Source organism: Lampris incognitus, chromosome 1 (assembly GCF_029633865.1).
Source record: "Lampris incognitus isolate fLamInc1 chromosome 1, fLamInc1.hap2, whole genome shotgun sequence".
NCBI lineage: Eukaryota > Metazoa > Chordata > Actinopteri > Lampriformes > Lampridae > Lampris > Lampris incognitus.
This window is the reverse complement of record NC_079211.1, coordinates 2,407,980-2,431,945: the sequence shown is the minus strand read 5'-3', so window position 1 is coordinate 2,431,945 and position 23,966 is coordinate 2,407,980. Positions and strand designations below refer to the sequence as shown.

Here is a 23,966-nt window from a genome sequence, read left to right as displayed (position 1 = left end):
AATCTCCATCCAACACTTATCATGGCTTGGACCCTCTTAGCGATTCTAAGTTGATTAAAACGGTAGAAATGTGTATGAGTCAAGCAACTTGACAAGATGGAAGATGCAAGGAGACCCAGAACATTCTACTTCATTGAACACAACTGCTGAACAGTCCTCTCTCCAGTAGTCTGCAGCCTGCCCCCTCCACCGCCCGGCAGCAGCCATGTTAACCGGACCAAGTAATGTCACGTGGTCCGTTTTCCAGAGTATGTCCAGGTTATTTTTGGATCTGTGAGGCTGCAGGCAGACAGGTGGGCGGGCGGGCAGGCCCCAGCTCTGATCAAACCATATGGTGGAGGGACAACAAGCTCCTTAACCCCTGCTCCCCTCCAAATCCCTTTATGGAGTCGGCCCTAATCTGCTGCACCACGGAGGAGGTGTGAGGAGGATCCAGCCGAGGCGCATGGAGTAGCAGCCTGATGTGATGCTAGCTAACAAGCCCTTAGCATGTCCTGTTCTGCTGACTTTGGTCAGGCTGTGGAGGCAGCCTGACTAAAGTCAGCTGGGCTTTTTAAACAGCCCATCCATCACCTGATGAACCCTGATGAACCCATTCCTATCTCACGCGTTGATATTTAGTCTCACGCTCAGCGGACCTGTCTGGTGGAGGGTTATGGCTCCTTCAAACAGGTTTCCGGATATGTTTTTTAAATTACATTAACATTATACTACTCATAAAAAATGGCAAAAGCTTCTTTCTTTCTTTTTGCCCTCCATTCTATGACTTGGTGTTGTCCATGTGGTTTCATACAGGTCAGATTCCACAGACCCGCCATCTTGACAGAGACGCCCTGTGTCACCTTTAACCTGCTCTACCAAACCAGTCTGTCAGCGGTGAGTGAGCCTCCAGTCGGGGTGTGACGTAAACAGTCTGTAACGTCAGATGCTCCGTTGGCCATATACAGCCAGTATTAGACCCACGACCCCGTGTTGTCCCCACAAGGAATACACACAACACACGTGGGTCACTCACTGGGGGCGGGGGTGGGGTGGGCGCAGCCATTGTGGTTGTCACAGAAAATACTGCGCAGTACAGCATCGGCTGAAATGACAAGCGAGCCCCTTTAACTCCCGGGGGGAAAGGGGTTGAAATATCTTTCATTTATTCATCACCAAGAATGCGGGATTTATGCTGAACTAAACGGACAAAAACACAAACCAGTTGCAGACAAAGAAGCTGTTTTGTTTTAACATGACACATTAACAACAAAGATTCCCTCTTCCACTTAATACCATGTAACATGTTACTTTGTTGCACTGTTCTTCATGAAATATTAGTTTTTACCTCAACACAAAGACGACTCGCGTTGCTGCACCAGGCCGGCAACAACCACCAACTGCGCCCTGAGTAAGCGCCCCGATACGCCACGACCAGCCGCATCCCCTTTATTCCTATCCCCCATGATGCCTTGCGTGAATTACGGGGCGCCACTTCCGGCGCGCCCCGTCACTGAACCGGAACAGGCGTTTCAATGGTAACGGTACGCTAACCGTCTTAGAGCGATTTGTAGGGCGTCTCGTTGCTTCTAGCCAGCCAAACGAGCTAATGTGGGCGTGGTCTGGGACCTGTACGTTCTGGACGGCGGTCATACGTCATGTTTTCTGCGACTCGCCAACAGACACCGCGTGGCCTGAAGCGCAATTTATACTTATAGCATAGCGGTCTGTTCCGTTGCCTACCAACACGGAGGTCGGCGGTTTGAATCCCCGTGTTCCCCCCGGCTTGAATCCCCGTGTTCCCCCCGGTTTGAATCCCCGTGTTCCCCCCGGCTTGAATCCCCGCGTTCCCCCCGGCTTGAATCCCCGCGTTCCCCCCGGCTTGAATCCCCGCGTTCCCCCGGCTTGAATCCCCGTGTTCCCCCGGCTTGAATCCCCGCGTTCCCCCCGGCTTGAATCCCCGCGTTCCCCCCGGTTTGAATCCCCGCGTTCCCCCCGGCTTGAATCCCCGCGTTCCCCCGGTTTGAATCCCCGTGTCCCCCCCGGCTTGAATCCCCGCGTTCCCCCCGGCTTGAATCCCCGCGTTCCCCCCGGCTTGAATCCCCGCGTTCCCCCCGGCTTGAATCCCCGCGTTCCCCCCGGCTTGAATCCCCGCGTTCCCCCGGCTTGAATCCCCGCGGTCCCCCCGGCTTGAATCCCCGTGTTCCCCCCGGTTTGAATCCCCGTGTCCCCCCCGGTTTGAATCCCCGTGTCCCCCCGGCTTGAATCCCCGCGTTCCCCCCGGCTTGAATCCCCGCGTTCCCCCCGGCTTGAATCCCCGCGGTCCCCCCGGCTTGAATCCCCGTGTTCCCCCCGGTTTGAATCCCCGTGTCCCCCCGGCTTGAATCCCCGCGTTCCCCCCGGCTTGAATCCCCGCGTTCCCCCCGGCTTGAATCCCCGCGTTCCCCCCGGCTTGAATCCCCGCGTTCCCCCCGGCTTGAATCCCCGCGTTCCCCCGGCTTGAATCCCCGCGGTCCCCCCGGCTTGAATCCCCGCGGTCCCCCCGGCTTGAATCCCCGTGTCCCCCCGGCTTGAATCCCCGTGTTCCCCCCGGCTTGAATCCCCGTGTTCCCCCCGGCTTGAATCCCCGTGTTCCCCCCGGCTTGAATCCCCGTGTCCCCCCGGCGTGAATCCCCGTGTTCCCCCCGGCTTGAATCCCCGTGTTCCCCCCGGCTTGAATCCCCGTGTCCCCCCGGCTTGAATCCCCGCGTTCCCCCCGGCTTGAATCCCCGCGTTCCCCCCGGTTTGAATCCCCGCGTTCCCCCCGGCTTGAATCCCCGCGTTCCCCCCGGCTTGAATCCCCGTGTCCCCCCGGCTTGAATCCCCGTGTTCCCCCCGGCTTGAATCCCCGTGTCCCCCCGGCTTGAATCCCCGTGTTCCCCCCGGCTTGAATCCCCGTGTCCCCCCGGCTTGGTCGGGCGTCTCTGCAGACACAGCCGTGTCTGCGGGTGGGAAGCCGTATGTGGGTATTTGTCCTGGTCGCTGCACTAGCGCCTCCAGTGGTCGGTCGGGGCGCCCCCCGGATCGGCAGAGAGGGGGTGGAGCAGCAACCGGGACGGCTCAAAAAGAGCGAGGTAATTGGCCAGATATAATTGGGGTGAAACAGGGGGGAAATAAAAAAAAGAGTACGCGAGGTTCCGCGTGACGAAAATTTCATCATCAGAGGGCATAGGGACCGCGTCCGCCTGGACAGGGGCACAACTGCGCATGCGCTGGTAAACAAAATGGACGCCAACTTTGAAGAGAGGCTGTGTGGAGAGGTCCGTCATTACCCTCATCTACATAATTCGTCATTGAAATGCTACAAAGATAAAACCGTTTCCCGTCCATTACACGCATTTCCGGCACCAACGTGCTGAACTCCCCTTCCGTGGTCGTAGCAGCCGCACACACCCTTTTCTTGCTTTCCGCTTTTTCTCCAATTTGCTAAATACAACAAACAAAGCAGCTCTTCTTCTTCTTGCATGCATGTCGCCATTTTGCCCGGAAATACGTACGCCGATATACTGCGCATGTGCGAAACGCGTACGCCAAGCGGACTCCAGTAAGTAGTAAGTACAGAGGTACTACGCGTCCGCTTTGGAGTATATCCAGGCCCTAAGCCATCATCAAACACCCGATGACAGAGAATAGAATAATGTAGCGAATTCGGGGGCAACCACAGCAACTGCCGCGGCCGGGACCGGGACGCGAACCTGTACCTCCCGCACCGCGGGAGACATCGCTGACCGCTCGACTGAACGGTCCGACCCGCCGGCCAGCGGCCAACGTGTCTACTTATCCATGCACGTTACAGTACATTCACTGTTAGTTTTAAAATGAATTTTAAAACTGTTATTTCTTGTCATTACAGCGCCAAATATTACTGGTAAGTGACATAACCACGTGGTGTTATTTTATTATTCACTGACTCACGTGATTCCCCTGTCCATGAGCGTCCATCATGCTATAGTTAGCTTAGCTGGTAAAGTTAGCGAGCAAGGTAGAAATGAATACTGCTACGTATGTAAATGAGGAGCAGCAGGACGTCGTCGGGATGTCAACACGAAAGTGGTGCACAGAACAGAAAACAATGCGTGTGACGAGGAGGGGAGAAGTGGATTTGTGTTTCAGCCAACAGATGGCGCTCGTCATCCAGGAGAAGCTGAGCCAGCTCCGCCGAGGCCTGGGTCAGGTCGGACCTTCAGCCAGCCGGTCAAATAACAGTCATTCATTTGCATGAACACAGGGGCACAATCAGTTATTCAAACGTTGCTTTACCCTTGTGGACAGGAGGAACAGTCGGACCTGCTTCTTGGTTTGGTTCTGTTTTCACCTGCATGAACGGTCTTGATTCTTCTGCTCCACCCTGAGTTCAGCGCTAGGTTCGTGAGCGTTTACTGTGTTCTTATTGTAATGTCTTGTATGTTTGTTCTGTGTCATTTTAAAACCCAAACATGTATCATTAAACCCCTGCATGGCTATGATGTGATAACCTTGTTTGTGCCGACGGGCCCATGAGCAGTTCATCACCCACTTCTGCAGCGAGCCATGCTTGTGCTTTTTTCCTTGGGCCTTTTGGATCATCTAATGCTGCTGATTTTGAAACGTTCTGGAGTGAATAATGAGCAGGCGTGTTGTTAGCCACCTCACTGAGGCGAGGTCCTGTCACAGCCGGTTTCTTTTCTTTCTTTGTTTTAATTGACTAAGACCTTCCTAAACTTAGGGAATGGACATGATCTCATCAATCCGGAGAGTCTTTGTCACAGAATTATATCCATTTTCACCAGACGGGAACTCACGTTTTACAACATCTCTCCAAAGATAAAGCGGAAACTAAAAAGAACAAAGTTCTTTTAAGTTTCCGCTTGCAGCAGGAGTAAAGGAAGTGCACTTGGGCTGCTGTCTTGGCCTGCAGTGCTTCTCCTGCTGGACGTCAGCCACGTGGTCTCCTAACCCGCTTAGACGCTCAGAGCTGCTGACTAGAGATGTTCCTGTCACACGTGTCACCACGCCGTCTAATCTGACCGCCTCTCTCTCACACACACACACACACACACTGCCACTACTGCAAAAACAGAAAGCACTTGTTGTTTTTACTAACATTATTACTATGAACCAAGTAGGTGGGTTTTTATAAGTAAATCCTCGAAAGTATTAGAGGGAAGTAATACAGTAGAGTTTTACAAATGCATATGTAAATGCAATACAACACATTTAACTCAACTAAGTAATGATATGACTGACACATACAGTGTGCTACAATGATAGGTATGTAGATGTGTTCATGACGGATGTAGTTTTTGTCACCAGACACCTGTAGTTTCTGTAGCGGACACCAGAGGGCGACACATTCGTCTATTCTGTATGAGCTGCTAATCTGAATGGAGTGGCAGGGTGCAGATGAAGGGGGCCTCCTGTCTTTCTGGCTGGTTGTTAGTTCAGATGAGGGGCTTGTCAGGTTGCTGGTGATAGTGGAGCAGAGGTGTTGCCAAACTCCATCTGCTGTTTGTGTTAGTACTGGTTACACCTCATCACTGGATCGCTCTAATTAAGAGTCATTTGTCTTCTCAACAGTGGGCGTTTAATCCCAAACTCCTCACATTGCCACTAGAGAACAACTGAGGTCCTCCTAGTAGGCACTAAATCTACTTTGGCCAAACCTGATAGTTTTTCTCTGACTATTGACAATTCTATAGTTCCTCCATCACCTCCATCGCCTCAGGTTAAGAGTCTGGGTGTCATCCTGGACAGCACGTTATCTTTTGAAGCTCACATCAACAATGTCACTCGGTCTGCATACTTCCACCTACGCAATACTAAGAGTCTTCGCCCGTCACTTACGCCTAACAGCACCGCCATGCTCACTCACACCCTGGTTCCATCCCGTATTGACTACTGTAATTCTATCCTCTTCGATCTTCCCCTCAAGGGTCTTCATGAACTTCAGTTGGTCCAGAATCCAGCTGCCCGTACCAGTACCAGAACTCCTTCCATAGATCACATCACTCCTGTTCTTCAGCAACTCCACTGGCTCCCTGTTAAATACCGTATTGACTTCAAGATCCTGCTCCCCACCTTTAAGACCCTTAATCACCTAGCTCCTTCATATCTTTCTGAACTCCTTCATATCCACTCTCCCTCCCGCACTCTCAGATCCTCTTCTGCTCTCCAACTCACTACACCATCAGCCCGCTGGGCTACCATGGGGTCTAGAGCTGGGCTACCATGGGGTCTAGAGCTGGACTACCATGGGGTCTAGAGCTGGGCTACCATGGGGTCTAGAGCTGGACTACCATGGGGTCTAGAGCTGGGCTACCATGGGGTCTAGAGCTGGACTACCATGGGGTCTAGAGCTGGACTACCATGGGGTCTAGAGCTGGACTACCATGGGGTCTAGAGCTGGACTACCATGGGGTCTAGAGCTGGACTACCATGGGGTCTAAAGCCTTCAGTCATTCTGCCCCCCGCGTATGGAACTCTCTCCCACAAGACATTCACAACACTGACTCTCTTTCAACCTTCACATCCCATCTCAAAACACACCTTTTCAAACTGGCGTATTCAGTCTGATCCACGCTGCACTGAGTTTTGTGCAGATGATGGTTTTATACTTAACTTTGTATTGTCTACCCTGCTTTGTGTTGATGTTAAGCTGTCTGATACACAGTGCTGCTGGTTTTACTGTGTTCTGTAAGGTGTCCTGAGTGTTCTGAAAGGCGCCCACAAATAAAATGTATCATCGTCATTATTATTATTATTATTATTATTATTATTATTATTAGAGCCGACATGGAGGCCCCAGTGAACAGAGCCGGCCCAAGGCTTTACGGGGCCCTAAGCAGAATCTGACTTGCCCCCCCGCCTCGCCCCCCACGCCTCACCCCCCACGCCTTACCCACCTCCCACCACCGACAATATTATTGTCTTTATAAACAATACAGTGTGTTTATCAACACGCTGTATTGTTTATAAACACGCTGTATTGTTTCTAAACACGCTGTATTGTTTATAACACGCTGTATTGTTTATAACACGATGTGTTGTTTATAACACGCTGTATTGTTTATAACACGCTGTATTGTTTAAACACGCTGTGTTGTTTATAACACGCTGAGTTGTTTATAACACGCTGTATTGTTTATAAACACGCTGTGTTGTTTATAAACACGCTGTATTGTTTATAACACGCTGTGTTGTTTATAACACGCTGTATTGTTTATAACACGCTGTGTTGTTTATAACACGCTGTATTGTTTATAAACACGCTGTATTGTTTATAACACGCTGTATTGTTTATAACCCGCTGTGTTGTTTATAACACGCTGTGTTGTTTATAACACGCTGTATTGTTTATAACACGCTGTATTGTTTATAACACGCTGTGTTGTTTATAACACGCTGTATTGTTTATAACACGCTGTGTTGTTTATAACACGCTGTATTGTTTATAACAGGCTGTATTGTTTATAACACGCTGTGTTGTTTATAACACGCTGTGTTGTTTATAACACGCTGTATTGTTTATAACACGCTGTGTAGTTTATAACACGCTGTATTGTTTATAACACGCTGTGTTGTTTATAACACGCTGTATTGTTTATAAGACGCTGTGTTGTTTATAACACGCTGTGTTGTTTATAACAGGCTGTATTGTTTATAACACGCTGTGTTGTTTATAACACGCTGTATTGTTTATAACACGCTGTGTTGTTTATAACACGCTGTATTGTTTATAACACGCTGTGTAGTTCATAACACGCTGTATTGTTTATAACACGCTGTGTTGTTTATAACACGCTGTGTTGTTTATAACACGCTGTGTAGTTTATAACACGCTGTATTGTTTATAACACGCTGTGTTGTTTATAACACGCTGTATTGTTTATAACACGCTGTGTTGTTTATAACAGGCTGTGTTGTTTATAACACGCTGTGTTGTTTATAACACGCTGTGTTGTTTATAACACGCTGTGTTGTTTAGAAGGGTGGGACACCTGCAGTCAGCTGAGACTGAAGAGGTCACTTTTTTTCTTTTTTGGATTTTTACCTTTTTCTCCCCAGTTGTCTCCGGCCAATCACCCCACTCTTCTGAGCCGTCCCGGTCTCTGCTCCACCCCCTCTGCTGCTCCACCCCCTCCGCTGATCCAGGAGGGCTGCAGACTACCACATGCCTCCTCCCATACATGTGGAGTCACCAGCCGCTTCTTTTCACCTGACAGTGAGGAGTTTCACCAGGGGGACGTAGCACGTGGGTGGATCACGCTATTCCCCCCAGTCCCCCCTCCCCCCCGAACAGGCGCCCCGACCGACCAGAGGAGGCGCTAGTGCAGCAACCAGGACACATACCCACACCCGGCTTCCCACCCACAGACACGGCCAATTGTGTCTGTAGGGACGCCTGACCAAGCCGGAGGTAACACGGGGATTCGAACTGGCGATCCCCGTGTTGGTAGGCAACAGAATGGACCGCTACGCCCCCCGGACGCCCCCTGAAGAGGTCACTTGGATGATGATGAAACATAACTGTCAATAAATGTCGTGTCTGCACGAACTGATTCACCTTTCTGATTCAGCTTGAGTTTCAACTGTCGGTTATCTAACCTATTGTTTGTTTGTGTGAGTGTGTGTGTGTGTGTGCGTGTGTGTGTGTGTGTGTGTGTGTGTGTGTGTGAGCGTGTGTGTGTGTGTGTGTGTGTGTGTGTGTGTGTGTGTGTGTGTGAATGGTTCAAGTTGCACTTCAAACAGCAGCCCATAAAGAATAGAAGTTATTATATTAAACACACCAGTGGTGGAAACTTCTAGGCAGGACATGTACTGCAGTAATGTACTGCAGTACATGTCCTGCAGTGATGTCATTACTACTAGATAGGACATGTACTGCAGTCATGCACTCCAGTAATGTACTGCAGTGATGTCATTACTACTAGATAGGACATGTACTGCAGTGATGTCATTACTACTAGGTAGGACATGTACTGCAGTGATGTACTGCAGTACATGTACTGCAGTAATGTACTGCAGTGATGTCATTACTACTAGGTAGGACATGTACTGCAGTGATGTCATTACTACTAGATAGGACATGTACTGCAGTGATGTCATTACTACTAGGTAGGACATGTACTGCAGTGATGTCATTACTACTAGATAGGACATGTACTGCAGTAATGCAGTAATGTACTGCAGTGATGTATTGCAGTGATGTCATTACTACTAGATAGGACATGTACTGCAGTAATGTACTGCAGTGATGTACTGCAGTGATGTACTGCAGTGATGTCATTACTACTAGGTAGGACATGTACTGCAGTAATGTACTGCAGTGATGTCATTGTTGACATGTCGTTCAGAACAAACAGGCTGCAGCATGCTAGCTAGCTAGCTAGCAGACCAGTTAAACATGGTTCCCTAGTCATCAGAAAAGAATCATGGAGTTTTCATCGAAGCAACATGACATGCTGACAACCTTCTTATGTTGTGGTACGTTACACTCATACTGAAGTGACTTCCTACTCAACAGCACGTGACCCGTCTCAGACCACTTAAATCCAGTCCAGGATGTGCACTTCAAACAATCAAACAATTCTGATAGTGAATCAAGCCTCAGGTTGTAGCACGGGTCAGATAAAAACACTAGATGAAGGCCATACTATACCGGTTGGACTATGTCCACTCTTACCTCGGCAGGTTTTCCTGTCTGGGAGGAGGCCATAACCTTGGGGGCAGGTGCAGAAGTAAGAGCCAGGCACGTTTTCACATCCCAGAGAGCAGCCGTGGTTCCACAAAGCACACTCATTCACATCTGCACACACACAAAACCTCAGTTACTCTCACAGTGTAGTACTGTCAGTGTTCCGCCAGTACTTCATACTGGAAGTATTTACTGATACTTCATACTGGAGGCATTTACTGATACTTCATACTGGAAGTATTTGCTGATACTTCATACTGAAGGTATTTACTGATACAGCATATCACTGTGAATATTGTTGTGTCTGGTGTTTACCAAGCGTGTTTGCACATATGCAGGGGTGTAGCACAAAATTCTGGGCCCTATACATAAGCAGTCTCTGTGGGCCCCTTTCCTCTTTTGTCTCTCACGCATCACTTTTTTGAGTTGTAGCATACTGTATATTATTTACAAGCATAGTACAGTAATCTGGTTTAACCCAGCTTAACCTAATTTAACTAGCTTGCAGTGGTTGAAAAAATGTATAGTATCACTACAAACTGTGAAGCATGTCCGGGTACTGATGCTGACACCAAGATCTTTATTCCACAGTAAACGCCCACTGACGGGACTTCTTGTTTGCAGAGTCATTAATTAGATCTTTAAAGTCCAGTTGTTTTGCTACTTGGCTTTCAGTTGAGAGCAGAGCCAGGCTGTCCAGCCTCTCCTGGGACACCGCTAACCTGAGCTAGTTTTTAACTAGTTTTAACTGAGTAGAGCCAGGCTGTCCAGCCTCTCCTAGGACACCGCTGACCTGAGCTACTTTTTAACTAGTTTTAACTGAGTAGAGCCAGGCTGTCCAGCCTCTCCTGGGACACCGCTGACCTGAGCTAGTTTTTAACTAGTTTTAACTGAGTAGAGCCAGGCTGTCCAGCCTCTCCTGGGACACCGCTGACCTGAGCTAGCTTTTATCTAGTTTTAACTGAGTAGAGCCAGGCTGTCCAGCCTCTCCTGGGACACCGCTGACCTGAGCTAGTTTTTAACTCGTTTTAACTGAGTAGAGCCAGGCTGTCCAGCCTCTCCTGGGACACCGCTGACCTGAGCTAGTTTTTAACTAGTTTTAACTGAGAGTAGAGCCAGGCTGTCCAGCCTCTCCTGGGACACCGCTGACCTGAGCTAGTTTTTATCTAGTTTTAACTGAGTAGAGCCAGGCTGTCCAGCCTCTCCTGGGACACCGCTGACCTGAGCTAGTTTTTAACTAGTTTTAACTGAGAGTAGAGCCAGGCTGTCCAGCCTCTCCTGGGACACCGCTGACCTGAGCTAGTTTTTAACTAGTTTTAACTGAGTAGAGCCAGGCTGTCCAGCCTCTCCTGGGACACCGCTGACCTGAGCTAGTTTTTAACTAGTTTTAACTGAGAGCAGAGCCAGGCTGTCCAGCCTCTCCTGGGACACTGCTGACCTTAGCTAGTTTTTAACTAGTTTTAACTGAGAGTAGAGCCAGGCTGTCCAGCCTCTCCTGGGACACCGCTGACCTGAGCTAGTTTTTAACTAGTTTTAACTGAGAGCAGAGCCAGGCTGTCCAGCCTCTCCTGGGACACTGCTGACCTTAGCTAGTTTTTAACTAGTTTTAACTGAGAGTAGAGCCAGGCTGTCCAGCCTCTCCTGGGACACCGCTGACCTGAGCTAGTTTTTAACTAGTTTTAACTGAGAGCAGAGCCAGGCTGTCCAGCCTCTCCTGGGACACCGCTGACCTGAGCTAGTTTTTAACTAGTTTTAACTGAGAGCAGAGCCAGGCTGTCCAGCTTCTCCTGGGACACCGCTGACCTGAGCTAGTTTTTAACTAGTTTTAACTGAGAGCAGAGCCAGGCTGTCCAGCCTCTCTTGGGACACCGCTGACCTGAGCTAGTTTTTAACTAGTTTTAACTTGCTGAAAGCCCCTTCTTCCCCAGCAACAGCCACATGCATTGTGCAGAAAATCCTGAGTGCTATACAAGTTTCTCCAAAAGGGAGAAACTTAGGGCGGACTAAACCATTTTGCATGTAATTTACATTTCAAATAATTTCTCAGTTGTATTATATTCAATATTCTTTCTTTTATTAACCAAACATTCATTGTCATTTGTGCTTTACAATATTCATCAACGGTTCTTTATTTTAGTATTTTTTCTTATTATTCTCATTATTTTTTGATATATTTAATTTTATTTTTGTTATTAGTTTTTTTTATCTGCATTTTTCATTTTCCTCTCCCGGACCCCCTAGTGCCTCCTGACGGCTCCCCAGGGGGCCGTGGCCCCCACTTTGAAAACCGGGGACCTAAGATACATTAACAGGATTTGCCATTACAGCCTATTGTTAGTATGATTAACTCAGTGACCTATAACCTCTCTAAGTTTCTGGCATCTATTAGCCCGTTGGGGGGCAGTAATGAACATTACATTCACAGCACTATGGATGTTGTGGATAAGGTGAGGGACATCATTATGGAGAAGAATGAAACAATGGTCTCTTATGATGTTAAGTCTCTTCATCTGTGTTCCTGTTGATGAAGCAGTGGAGGTAGTCTGTATGAAATTACAAAATGACCCCACCCTTAGCAATAGGACCACCCTTAACACTGACCAAGTGTGTCTGCTCCTGAAGCTGTGTCTTCAGTCCACGTACTTCACATACAGGGGGCAGTACTATAGGCAGAGGCATGGGAGCGCTATGGGTTCCCCAGTCTCACCTGTAGTGGCCAACTTGTATATGGAGGAAGAGGAAAAGAGGCTCTGATGTCCTATCCAGGGACACCACCTAGCCACTGGTTCAGATTTGTGGACGACACCGGGGTTAAATTAAAGCACAGGATGTAGCACATTTCACCGACCACATTAACTCTGTGGCACCACATCAAGTTCACCAGGGAGGATGTGGAACATGGCAGGTTGGTCTTCTTACACTGTGAAATTACAGTCAGTGATGGAGGACATTTGATTGTTGATGTTTACTGTAAACCAACACATACTGATCAGTACTTAAGGTTTGACTCTCATCATCCACCGGAGTACAAACCAGGAGTCATCCGGACACTGGACCACCGAGCTGACAACGTCCCCACTGACACAGCGGGCGGGGAAGGGGAGAAATCCCACATTAAACAGGCCCTGGTTAAGTGTGGGTATCCTAACTTGGCATTTGTCAAAGCCAGGAAGACGCAAAACAGTGCACCAGCTGATCCAAGAGAAGGACAACAGCTGTCTAAGTGTAAACCAGTGGTGATTCTGTATGTGGTGGGAGTGTTGGAATAGTTGAAATGAACATTTTCTAAAAAACATGTCTCGGTTGCTTTCAAACCCCAAACCACACTGCACCAGAAGTTGGTCCAGCCCAAGGATCAGGTCCCCCAGCACAAACAGAGCAATATAGTGTAGCTGTTAAGTGCCAGGAGGACTGCCGTGACTTGTACATTGGGGAAACCAAACAGAAGCTGGCCAAGAGGATGACACAACACAGGGGAGCTAACACATCAGACCAGGACTCCACAGGCTACACCATCTACAGACCAGGACTCCACAGTCTACACCATCTACAGGCCAGGACTCCACAGGCTACACCATCTACACAGTCTACACCATCTACAGGCCAGGACTCCACAGGCTACACCATCTACACAGTCTACACCATCTACAGGCCAGGACTCCACAGTCTACACCATCTACAGGCCAGGACTCCACAGTCTACACCGTCTACAGACCAGGACTCCACAGGCTACACCATCTACACAGGCTACACCATCTACAGGCCAGGACTCCACAGGCTACACCATCTACAGGCCAGGACTCCACAGGCTACACCATCTACAGGCCAGGACTCCACAGGCTACACCATCTACAGGCCAGGACTCCACAGGCTACACCATCTACAGGCCAGGACTCCACAGTCTAAACCATCTACAGGCCAGGACTCCACAGGCTACACCATCTACACAGGCTACACCATCTACAGGCCAGTGGCCACTCTTTCAGGGATAAGGATGTACATCCTTGAAAGGGAGGAACGATGGCTTGAACGGGGAGTCAAAGAGGCCATCTGTGTGAAGAGGGAACAACCATCCCTGAATCGAAGGGGGGGGGGGGGGTTTGCTAAAAGTACATCTGTCACCATCTTACAATGCTGTGATTGCAACTATTCCCCGGTCCTCTGTGACTAGTACACATGGCCATTGAACCTTTAGTTAATGCTCATGGCAATTTGCATATGAAACCAATTGCTGGTTTCGGTTGTGACGCAACTGTGCCGATTTTGGTCATTCTGCAACTGTGTTTATGAGGGTGGGGTACCTGCAGTCAGCTGAGACTGATGAAGTCTCTTAGATGACGATGAAACGTTTCTCCCACTAGACATTGTGTCCAGATGAACTGATTCAACTTTCTGGGATTTTCTTTAAATTAACAATGATGTCTTGGTTATTCATCTTCATTTAGTAGCTTGTATTTTGTCTTATTTTGTACAGCATCAATTCTACATTCTTCATTCTCTAAGCGTTTCAAATCCTTTTTGAATCTAGTGTTGTTTTAGTTCATAGCATTCAAACATGTCCACAGTGAGAAAACAGAGAAATGATGTCCATAGTTTCTTACCTTCACAGTAATTTCCGGTCTTACTGAGGGCAAAGCCTTGGCTGCACTGACAGCCTCCCTCCTCCGCCGGGCCAGAGCATACATCCACACAAAGACCGCCTTCTTCATCACAGCCTGCAGATGGAAATATTCACAATGATACCAATTTATCACTGAAGCAGAATAGAAAAATCTTGATTCCAATCTTAACCTACATTTAGACAGCTAAAGGACTCATCAAACTGCTAGTTAGAAAGTACATTTTCACTTTTTCTCAACCCGAACTTATTTAAAACATTGTCAGGCATCATGTAGAAACATACAGACAAAAGCTTCAACCACCACGTAAGTATTGAGAAATGTTTCACATTGCTGAATCTTCAATGCAGTCCAATGGGGCAATTGTTTTAAAGTTCAAAAACCTTAATATAACCCAGCCACGGAGGAGGCACAAACCAGGACATTCTTAGTGCCGATCCCAAGCCCGGATAAATGGGGAGGGTTGCGTCAGGAAGGGCATCCGGCGTGAAACCTTTACCAAATCAAATATGTGGATCATAAATCAGATGGCCATACCGGATCGGCCGAGGCCCGGGTTACCAACGACCGCCAATGGTACTGTTAACCAGCAGGGTGTTGGTGGAAACTATGCTACTGTTGGGCGAAGGAGAAGGAGAGGGGGAAGGCATGTCCAGAGGCAGCAGGAGAGGAGGAAGGGTAGGCGTGTGGAGGTGAGAGTTGGAACTTTGAATGTTGGCACTATGACTGGTAAAGGGAGAGAGCTGGCTGACATGATGGAAAGAAGAAAGGTAGGCATACTGTGTGTGCAAGAGACCAGGTGGAAGGGGAGTAAGGCCAGGAGTATCGGAGGTGGGTTCAAACTCTTCTACCATGGTGCGAATGGGAGGAGAAATGGGGTAGGGGTGATTCTGAAGGAAGAGTATGTCAAGAGTGTGCTGGAGGTGAAGAGAGTGTCAGACAGAGTGATGAGTATGAAGCTGGAAATTGAAGGTGTATTGCTGAATGTTATCAGCACATATGCCCCGCAAGTTGGGTGTGAGATGGAGGAGAAAGAAGAATTCTGGAGTGAGTTAGATGACGTGGTGGAGAGGCTACCCAAGGAGGAGGGAGTGGTGATTGGAGCGGACTTCAATGGACATGTTGGTGAAGGGAACAGAGGTGATGAGGAGGTGATGGGAAGGTATGGAGTCAAGAAGAGAAATGTGGAAGGAGAGAATGTGGTGGATTTTGAAAAAAGGATGGAAATGGCTGTGGTGAATACACAGTCCAAGAAGAGGGAGGAACACAGGGTGACGTACAAGAGTGGAGGAAAGTGCACACAGGTGGACTATATCTTATGAAGGAGGTGTGATCTGAAAGGGATTGGAGACTGCAAGGAGGTAAAAGGGGAGGACGTAGCTAGGCAGCATCAGATGGTGGTCTGTAGGAGGACTTTGGAGACCAAGAAGAGGAAGTGAGTGAAGACACAGCCGAAGATCAAATGGTGGGAGTTGAAGAAGGAAGACTGTTGTGTGGAGTTCAGGCAGGAGGTAAGACAGGCACTGGGTGGTAGTGAAGAGTTGCCAGATGGCTGGACAACCACTGCAGAAATAGTGAGGGAGACAGCTAGGAAGGTACTTGGTGTGTCATCAGGACAGAGGAAGGAAGACAAGGAGACTTGGTGGTGGAATGAGGAAGTACAGCAAATTATACAGAGGAAGAGGTTGGCAAAGAAGAAGTGGGATAGAGAGATGAAGAAACTCAACTCTAGTCAATTTGATCTGTATAACCCAATATCACAAATTACAAATGTGCCTCAGTGGCCTTAACAGCAACACAACATCCTGTCACTAGACCCTTGCATCAGATAACGAACAACTTCCTAAAAAAAAACTTAAAAATAGGAAGAAACCTCAGGGGGAGCAACAGAGGAGGATCTCTCTCTCCCGACACGGGCAGCGTGCAATGTGCAGCGTGCAATGGATGTTGTGTGTACAGAATAAAACACAATTTACAGAATACAAAACTGAAAGACAATAGCAGAATTATAATGGAATTATAAGATGTATGAAGAATATGATGAGAAAATGGACAGGAGTACAAGAGGATGGGGTGTAAAGTGAAGAGAGAGGTGTTGAGGGCAAAGGAAAAGGCGTATGGTGAGTTGTATGACAGGTTAGACACTAAGGAAGGAGAAAAGGACTTGTACCGATTGGCTAGACAGAGGGACCAAGCTGGGAAGGATGTGCAGCAAGTTAGGGTGATCAAGGAAGAGATGGAAATGTGCTGACAAGTGAGGAGAGTGTACTGAGAAGGTGGAAGGAGTACTTTGAGGGGCTGATGAATGAAGAAAATGAGAGAGAGAGAAGGTTGGATGATGTAGGGATAGTGAATCAGGAAGTTCAGTGGATTAGCAAGGAGGAAGTGAGGGCAGCTATGAAGAGGATGAAGAGTGGAAAGGCAGTTGGTCCTGATGACATACCTGTGGAGGTATGGAGATGTTTAGGAGAGATGGCAGTGGGGTTTTTAACTAGATTGTTTAACACAATCTTGGAAAGTGAGAAGATGCCTGAGGAGTGGAGAAGAAGCATACTGGTACTGATTTTCAAGAACAAGGGCGATGTGCAGAACTGTAACAACTACAGAGGTATAAAGTTGATCAGCCACAGCATGAAGATATGGGAAAGAGTAATAGAAGCTAGGTTAAGAGGAGGAGAGGTGGTGAAAGAGTAATAGAAGCTAGGTTAAGAGGAGAGGAGGTGATGAAAGAGTAATAGAAGCTAGGTTAAGAGGAGGAGAGGTGATGATCAGCAGCAGCAGTATGGTTTCATGCCAGGAAAGAGCACCACAGATGTGATGTTTGCTTTGAGAGTGTTGATGGAGCAGTATAGAGGAGGTCAGAAGGAGGTACATTGTGTCTTTGTAGATTTAGAGAAAGCATACGACAGGGTGCCGAGAGAGGAGGTGTGGTATTGTGTGAGGGCAGTGTGACGGTGTGTGGTAAGAGTGAAGGGTGGGTTCAAGGTGGAGGTGGGATTACATCAAGGATCGGCTCTGAGCCCTTTCTTGTTTGCTGTGGTGATGGACAGGTTGACAGACAAGATCAGGCAGGAGTCTCCGTGGACGATGATGTTTGTGGATGACATTGTGATCTGTAGTGAGAGTAGGGTGCAGGTGGAGGAGAGCCTGGAGAGGTGGAGGTATGCACTGGAGAGAAGAGGAATGAAAGTCAGTAGGAGCAAGACAGAATACCTATGTGTGAATGAGAGGGAGGACAGTGGAATGGTCAGGATGCAAGGAGTGGATGTGACGAAGGCATTTGAGTTTAAATACTTGGGGTCAACTGTCCAAAGTAACAGGGAGTGCAGAAGAGAGGTGAAGAAGAGATTGCAGGCAGGGTGGAGTGGGTGGAGAAGAGTGTCAGGAGTGATGTGTGACAGAAGGGTACCAGCAAGAGTTAAAGGGAAGGTTTACAAGATGGTAGTGAGACCAGCTATGTTGTATGGTTTGGAGACAGTGGCACTGATGAAAAGACAGGAGGTGGAGCTGGAGGTGGCAGAGATGAAGATGATAAGATTTTCATTGGGAGTGATGAAGAAGGACAGGATTAGGAAGGAGTATATTAGAGGGACAGCTCAGGTTGGACGGTTTGGAGACAAAGCAAGAGAGACAAGATGGAGATGGTTTGGACATGTGTGGAGGAGAGATGCTGGGTATACTGGGAGAAGGATGCTGAATATGGAGCTGCCAGGGAAGAGGAGAAGAGGAAGGCCAAAGAGGAGGTTTATGGAGGTGGTGAGGGAGGACATGCAGGTGGCTGCTGTGACAGAGGAAGATGCAGAAGACAGGAAGAGATGGAAACGGATGGTCTGCTGTGGCGCCCCCTAACGGGAGCAGCTGAAAGAAGAGGAAGAAGATGAACCTTTAATATATCTCTTTTTCAAACATGGGACGTTCACAGTCCAGACAAACCTATCTTAACCCACCCATCCATTATCCAACCCGCTGGTCCTGCTCTCAGGGTGGCAGGGATGCTGCAGCCTCTCCCAGCAGTCACTGGGCGGCAGGCAGGGAGACACCCTGGACAGGCCGCCATCACATCACACACACACACACACACACACACACACACACACACACACCTAGGGACAAGTTAGTAGGGCCGAGTCACCTGACCTACAGGTCTTTGAGTCACCTGACCTACAGGTCTTTGAGTCACCTGACCTACAGGTCTTTGAGTCACCTGACCTACAGGTCTTTGAGTCACCTGACCTACAGGTCTTTGAGTCACCTGACCTACAGGTCTTTGAGTCACCTGACCTACAGGTCTTTGGGCTGTGGGAGGAAACCCACCCAGACACGGGGAGAACATGTAAACTCCAGACAGAGGACGACCCCCAAGGTTGGACTACCCCGGGGCTCGAACCCAGGGGGGTCTTCTTGCTGTGAGGCGACCGTGGTAACCACTGCGCCACCGTGCTGCCAAAAGATTTTTTTTTTTGCACTTTAAATTTTCGGGATTGTAACTTTTAAGGAGTATTAACCAAATGAGTCACCATTTAAACCACTGAAGCAAAAAGAAAAGAGGATCTTGGTCCTTGAGGCATCCAGATGACCTGCTTCAACCTACACGCTGGTCCTCCTCCATGGATAAGTTTAAGATCTCTTCACTTGTGTTGTGGTTGTGTTAACGTTTCAAAGTGTGAAGGAACAACCGGTCACCTGGAGGAGGTGCAAGTGGGGAGTCTTCTATCGGCTGGTTGATGGGATGCACCACCCTGATGTCAAAGGGGGGCTTCGCCATTCGTTTCATGTTGATATTCACTGGCTCGCCACCGGTGTACTTATTGACTCTTCTAATAGCCCGAGATGCAGCATCAGTGTAATACAGGTGCTCCTGAAATAGCGATATCCCCGCAGACCGAGGAGCCCTGACAGGGAGAGAGAGTCAGCGTCACACATGGTCGCACACCATCACATTCATCTCCAGCTGACATTCAAGAGGCGAACGTGAGGTTTTGAAGAAGACATATTCATCATCTTAAAGTGTTTAGACCCCTTCAGGCACTGAAATCCCTGACAGCCCAAATGTCTTGATGCTCAACACTCCAGGTAAGAACATCACAGCAAGTTGGGTCGGGTCATCTGGACACCACCTTTCTAGGAAGAAACGCTTCAGCATCCTCGAAGTGACCTCTTCAGTCTCACCTGACTGCAGGTACCCCCACCCTTATATACAACACAGTGACTACAGGTGTCTCCACCCTTATACACAATACAGTGACTACAGGTGTCTCCACCCTTATACACAATACAGTGACTACAGGTGTCCCCACCCTTATACACAATACAGTGACTACAGGTGTCTCCACCCTTATACACAATACAGTGACTGCAGGTACCCCCACCCTTATACACAATACAGTGACTGCAGGTGTCCCCACCCTTATACACAATACAGTGACTGCTGGTGTCTCCACCCTTATACACAACACAGTGACTGCAGGTGTCTCCACCCTTATACACAATACAGTGACTGCAGGTGTCCCCACCCTTATAAACAATACAGTGACTACAGGTGTCCCCACCCTTATACACAATACAGTGACTACAGGTGTCCCCACCCTTATACACAATACAGTGACTGCAGGTGTCTCCACCCTTATAAACAATACAGTGACTACAGGTGTCCCCACCCTTATACACAATACAGTGACTACAGGTGTCCCCACCCTTATACACAATACAGTGACTGCAGGTGTCTCCACCCTTATAAACGATACAGTGACTGCAGGTGCCCCCACCCTTATACACAATACAGTGGCTAGACAGCTGCAGCCACTGTGTTGTGTATAAGGGTGGGGGTACCTGCAGCCACTGTATTGTGTGTAAGGGTGGGGTATGTGCAGTCAGGTGAGGCTGGCGGGGTCACTTCCATGATGATGAAACCTTTCTGTCAACAAAGCTGGTGTCCAGATGAAGTGATGCCACCTTCTGTGGCTGACACCTATGTTGTGTTTGGAGATCTTGGTAGAAGAATGTATTAACATTCACCAACGGGCTGAAAACTTTCAGTCTTTTCTGCTTTTCATTAGAAAGTGTTCTGTGAAACAGATTGATTTCTTATCTACTGAATGTGAATCGTACAGTTACATTTCTGTAGCGGCCATGTCTGTTTCTCCTCTTTGCAGGCATGTGCCACAGTGTCCTAAGGTAAACCCTGAAGCCGGACCAGGAACGACCCTGACTCCAATGGGGGTTACTGAGCAGACAATCCGCCTTTTCCCAGCACGGATACGAACACTTGTTAACAGTTGCAGGGCAGACGATGGGTTTATAAAGCAGCACTTACTCTGCTGAACTAAGGAGAACGTCTTGTCATGTGGCTGTGGGATGCTGCTCCTCCCGCCACAGTACGGCTCGCGAGCTAAATGGAGCCGCTGGTCATTCTCATATCACATGTGTGTGTGTTGTTTTATAAGAAACTCACCGCAGTGGCTGAACTAGGACGTTGATGGCATTGCCGTTGTAATCACAGGAGCCAATGGCGCTTTCTCCCTCCCGGCCAAACTCAACCCAGAACAGCCTTTTGTCCACGCGGTCGATGGACAGCGCCTGCAGCGGCCCTGCCGTTTTCACCAGGGTCACCTTCGTGTGGCGCCTCACGTCAGAACGCTCGATGGTCGGAGTTGCTCCATTGGACAACCAGAAGACAAACCTGAAAAACAGTTCTGCTAGAACTGAGAGCGGGGCTTGGAGATTGTGATTCCACTTGTCAGAAAAGGAAAACTGACTGAACTTTATCGTTCCCTGCCTGAATAGACACCCTAGAGGACAGAAGGTAGACCGTCATTATAAGAAGTATCTGAGTGGGCTCGACGCCCTCCACTACAACAGTAAACTTTATGGGTCACTTCCTGTTGAACAGAACTTGGTTTAGAATCCCAGAACCACAAGATTGATTCAAACTGGTTCAGGAGGCAGGATCACAAACTGATGAGAGAGAGAGACGTCTACCTCCTGCCAACATCCTGGCCAGAGCACAGAGAGCTGAGCCCGTTCATCTGGACACAACGTTGGACAGAAACGTTTCATCATTATCTAAGTGACCCCTTCAGTCTCCACTGACTGCAGGTATCCCACCCTTATCAGGACCAGGATCAGGATCAGGATCAGGATCAGGATCAGGATCAGGAACATTTATCTGTCATTTCATCCCACGCACCTGCGCACAGGAAAGGAAATGAAACATCGTTTCCCCCAGCGCACAGCAGTGCAACACAAAGACAAAAACACATCCAAACCACAAAAACTACAAAAACACATATCCAACATAAATAACTAAATAAATAAAAATTCACTGTCCAAGAGAGTGAATGCCAGGATGACTGTCAGACTGCCGATCTGCATGGGCTAGCAGTTAGCTTAGCCTGCCCCGCTTCCACGTCCTGGCAGACCGCCCTCGGTGTTTCCTCCTAGGGTCTGGACCACTGGGTGCAGCAAACTGAGTTCTCCCAGCCAGACACCTTCAACACACCTCCACACGATGACACCAAAACACAGTCACCGCTAGACAAGGCTGCCGCCAGACCGCCCTCAGAGTTATCAGAACTTCTGGTCTGCATGGGCTAGCAGTTAGCTTAGCCTGCCCTGCTCGCACCTCCTGTCAGACCGCCCGTCCTCAGACGCAGCTCCAGGCAGGGCCATGGTCTCTGGGTCCACAGGACGCAGCAGACCAGGCTCTCCCAGCCGATCCAACGCCAGCTGTCCCAGCCAACAAACAAAAGCACAGACCGAGATGCAGACATGGACAAAGACACTACATGGACGGTACAGGGTAAGGCCGCTGCAAATGCAAATTTGCACAACCATCTTCCCACATCGGAAGCAGAAAACGTATAAACAATACAGTGGCATAACGACCAAAAACAACAATCGGCTTCATATCCAAATTGCAGTGACTTTTCAATGGCCATGTGTACTATTAGTACTCTTAGCCCCCCCCCCCCACCCCCGGTTCAGGGATGGTCGTTCCCTCCTCAGATAGATGGATGGCCTCTTTGACTCCCCGTTCAAACCAACGTTCCTCCCTATCAAAGATGTGCACATCCTCATCCTTGAAAGAGTGGCCACTGGCCTGTATATGGTGTAGACTGTGGAGCCCTGGTCTGTAGATGGTGTAGACTGTGGAGCCCTGGTCTGTATATGGTGTAGACTGTGGAGTCCTGGTCTGTAGATGGTGTAGACTGTGGAGTCCTGGTCTGTAGATGGTGTAGATTGTGGAGTCCTGGTCTGTACATGGTATAGACTGTGGAGTCTTGGTCTGTATATGGTGTAGACTGTGGAGTCCTGGTCTGTAGATGGTGTAGACTGTGGAGCCCTGGTCTGTATATGGTGTAGACTGTGGAGTCCTGGTCTGTAGATGGTGTAGACTGTGGAGTCCTGGTCTGTAGATGGTGTAGATTATGGAGTCCTGGTCTGTAGATGGTGTAGACTGTGGAGTCCTGGTCTGTAGATGGTGTAGACTGTGGAGTCCTGGTCTGTATATGGTGTAGATTGTGGAGTCCTGGTCTGTATATGGTGTAGACAGTGGAGTTCTGGTCTGTATATGGTGTAGACTGTGGAGTCCTGGTCTGTAGATGGTGTAGATTGTGGAGTCCTGGTCTGTAGATGGTGTAGACTGTGGAGTCTTGGTCTGTAGATGGTGTAGACTGTGGAGTCTTGGTCTGTAGATGGTGTAGACTGTGGAGCCTTGGTCTGTATATGGTGTAGACTGTGGAGCCCTGGTCTGTATATGGTGTAGACTGTGGAGTCTTGGTCTGTAGATGGTGTAGACTGTGGAGTCCTGGTCTGTAGATGGTGTAGACTGTAGAGTCCTGGTCTGTAGATGGTGTAGACTGTGGAGCCCTGGTCTGTATATGGTGTAGACTGTGGAGTCTTGGTCTGTAGATGGTGTAGACTGTGTAGTCCTGGTCTGTAGATGGTGTAGACTGTGGAGTCCTGGTCTGTAGATGGTGTAGACTGTGGAGCCCTGGTCTGTATATGGTGTAGACTGTGGAGTCTTGGTCTGTAGATGGTGTAGACTGTGGAGTCCTGGTCTGTAGATGGTGTAGACTGTGGAGTCCTGGTCTGTAGATGGTGTAGACTGTGGAGCCCTGGTCTGTATATGGTGTAGACTGTGGAGTCCTGGTCTGTAGATGGTGTAGACTGTGGAGCCCTGGTCTGTATATGGTGTAGACTGTGGAGTCCTGGTCTGTAGATGGTGTAGACTGTGGAGTCCTGGTCTGTAGATGGTGTAGATTGTGGAGTCCTGGTCTGTACATGGTATAGACTGTGGAGTCTTGGTCTGTATATGGTGTAGACTGTGGAGTCCTGGTCTGTAGATGGTGTAGACTGTGGAGCCCTGGTCTGTATATGGTGTAGACTGTGGAGTCCTGGTCTGTAGATGGTGTAGACTGTGGAGTCCTGGTCTGTAGATGGTGTAGATTATGGAGTCCTGGTCTGTAGATGGTGTAGACTGTGGAGTCCTGGTCTGTATATGGTGTAGACTGTGGAGCCCTGGTCTGTATATGGTGTAGACTGTGGAGTCCTGGTCTGTAGATGGTGTAGACTGTGGAGTCCTGGTCTGTAGATGGTGTAGATTGTGGAGTCCTGGTCTGTACATGTATAGACTGTGGAGTCTTGGTCTGTATATG

At 48.7% G+C, this 23,966-nt stretch overlaps 1 protein-coding gene across 1 annotated transcript in view; it reads right to left on the bottom strand.

The window, feature by feature from the left end:
* egf (epidermal growth factor) overlaps positions 1-23,966 on the bottom strand; it is a 116,272-nt gene that overhangs the window by 74,086 nt on the left and 18,220 nt on the right. The window contains exons 4-7 of the mRNA XM_056296711.1: positions 20,765-20,989; positions 18,994-19,202; positions 14,293-14,406; positions 9,680-9,802 (exon numbers count right to left, since the gene is read on the bottom strand). Coding sequence (XP_056152686.1) covers positions 9,680-9,802; positions 14,293-14,406; positions 18,994-19,202; positions 20,765-20,989 — 671 coding nt within the window. The remainder of the gene's footprint in view (positions 1-9,679; positions 9,803-14,292; positions 14,407-18,993; positions 19,203-20,764; positions 20,990-23,966) is intronic.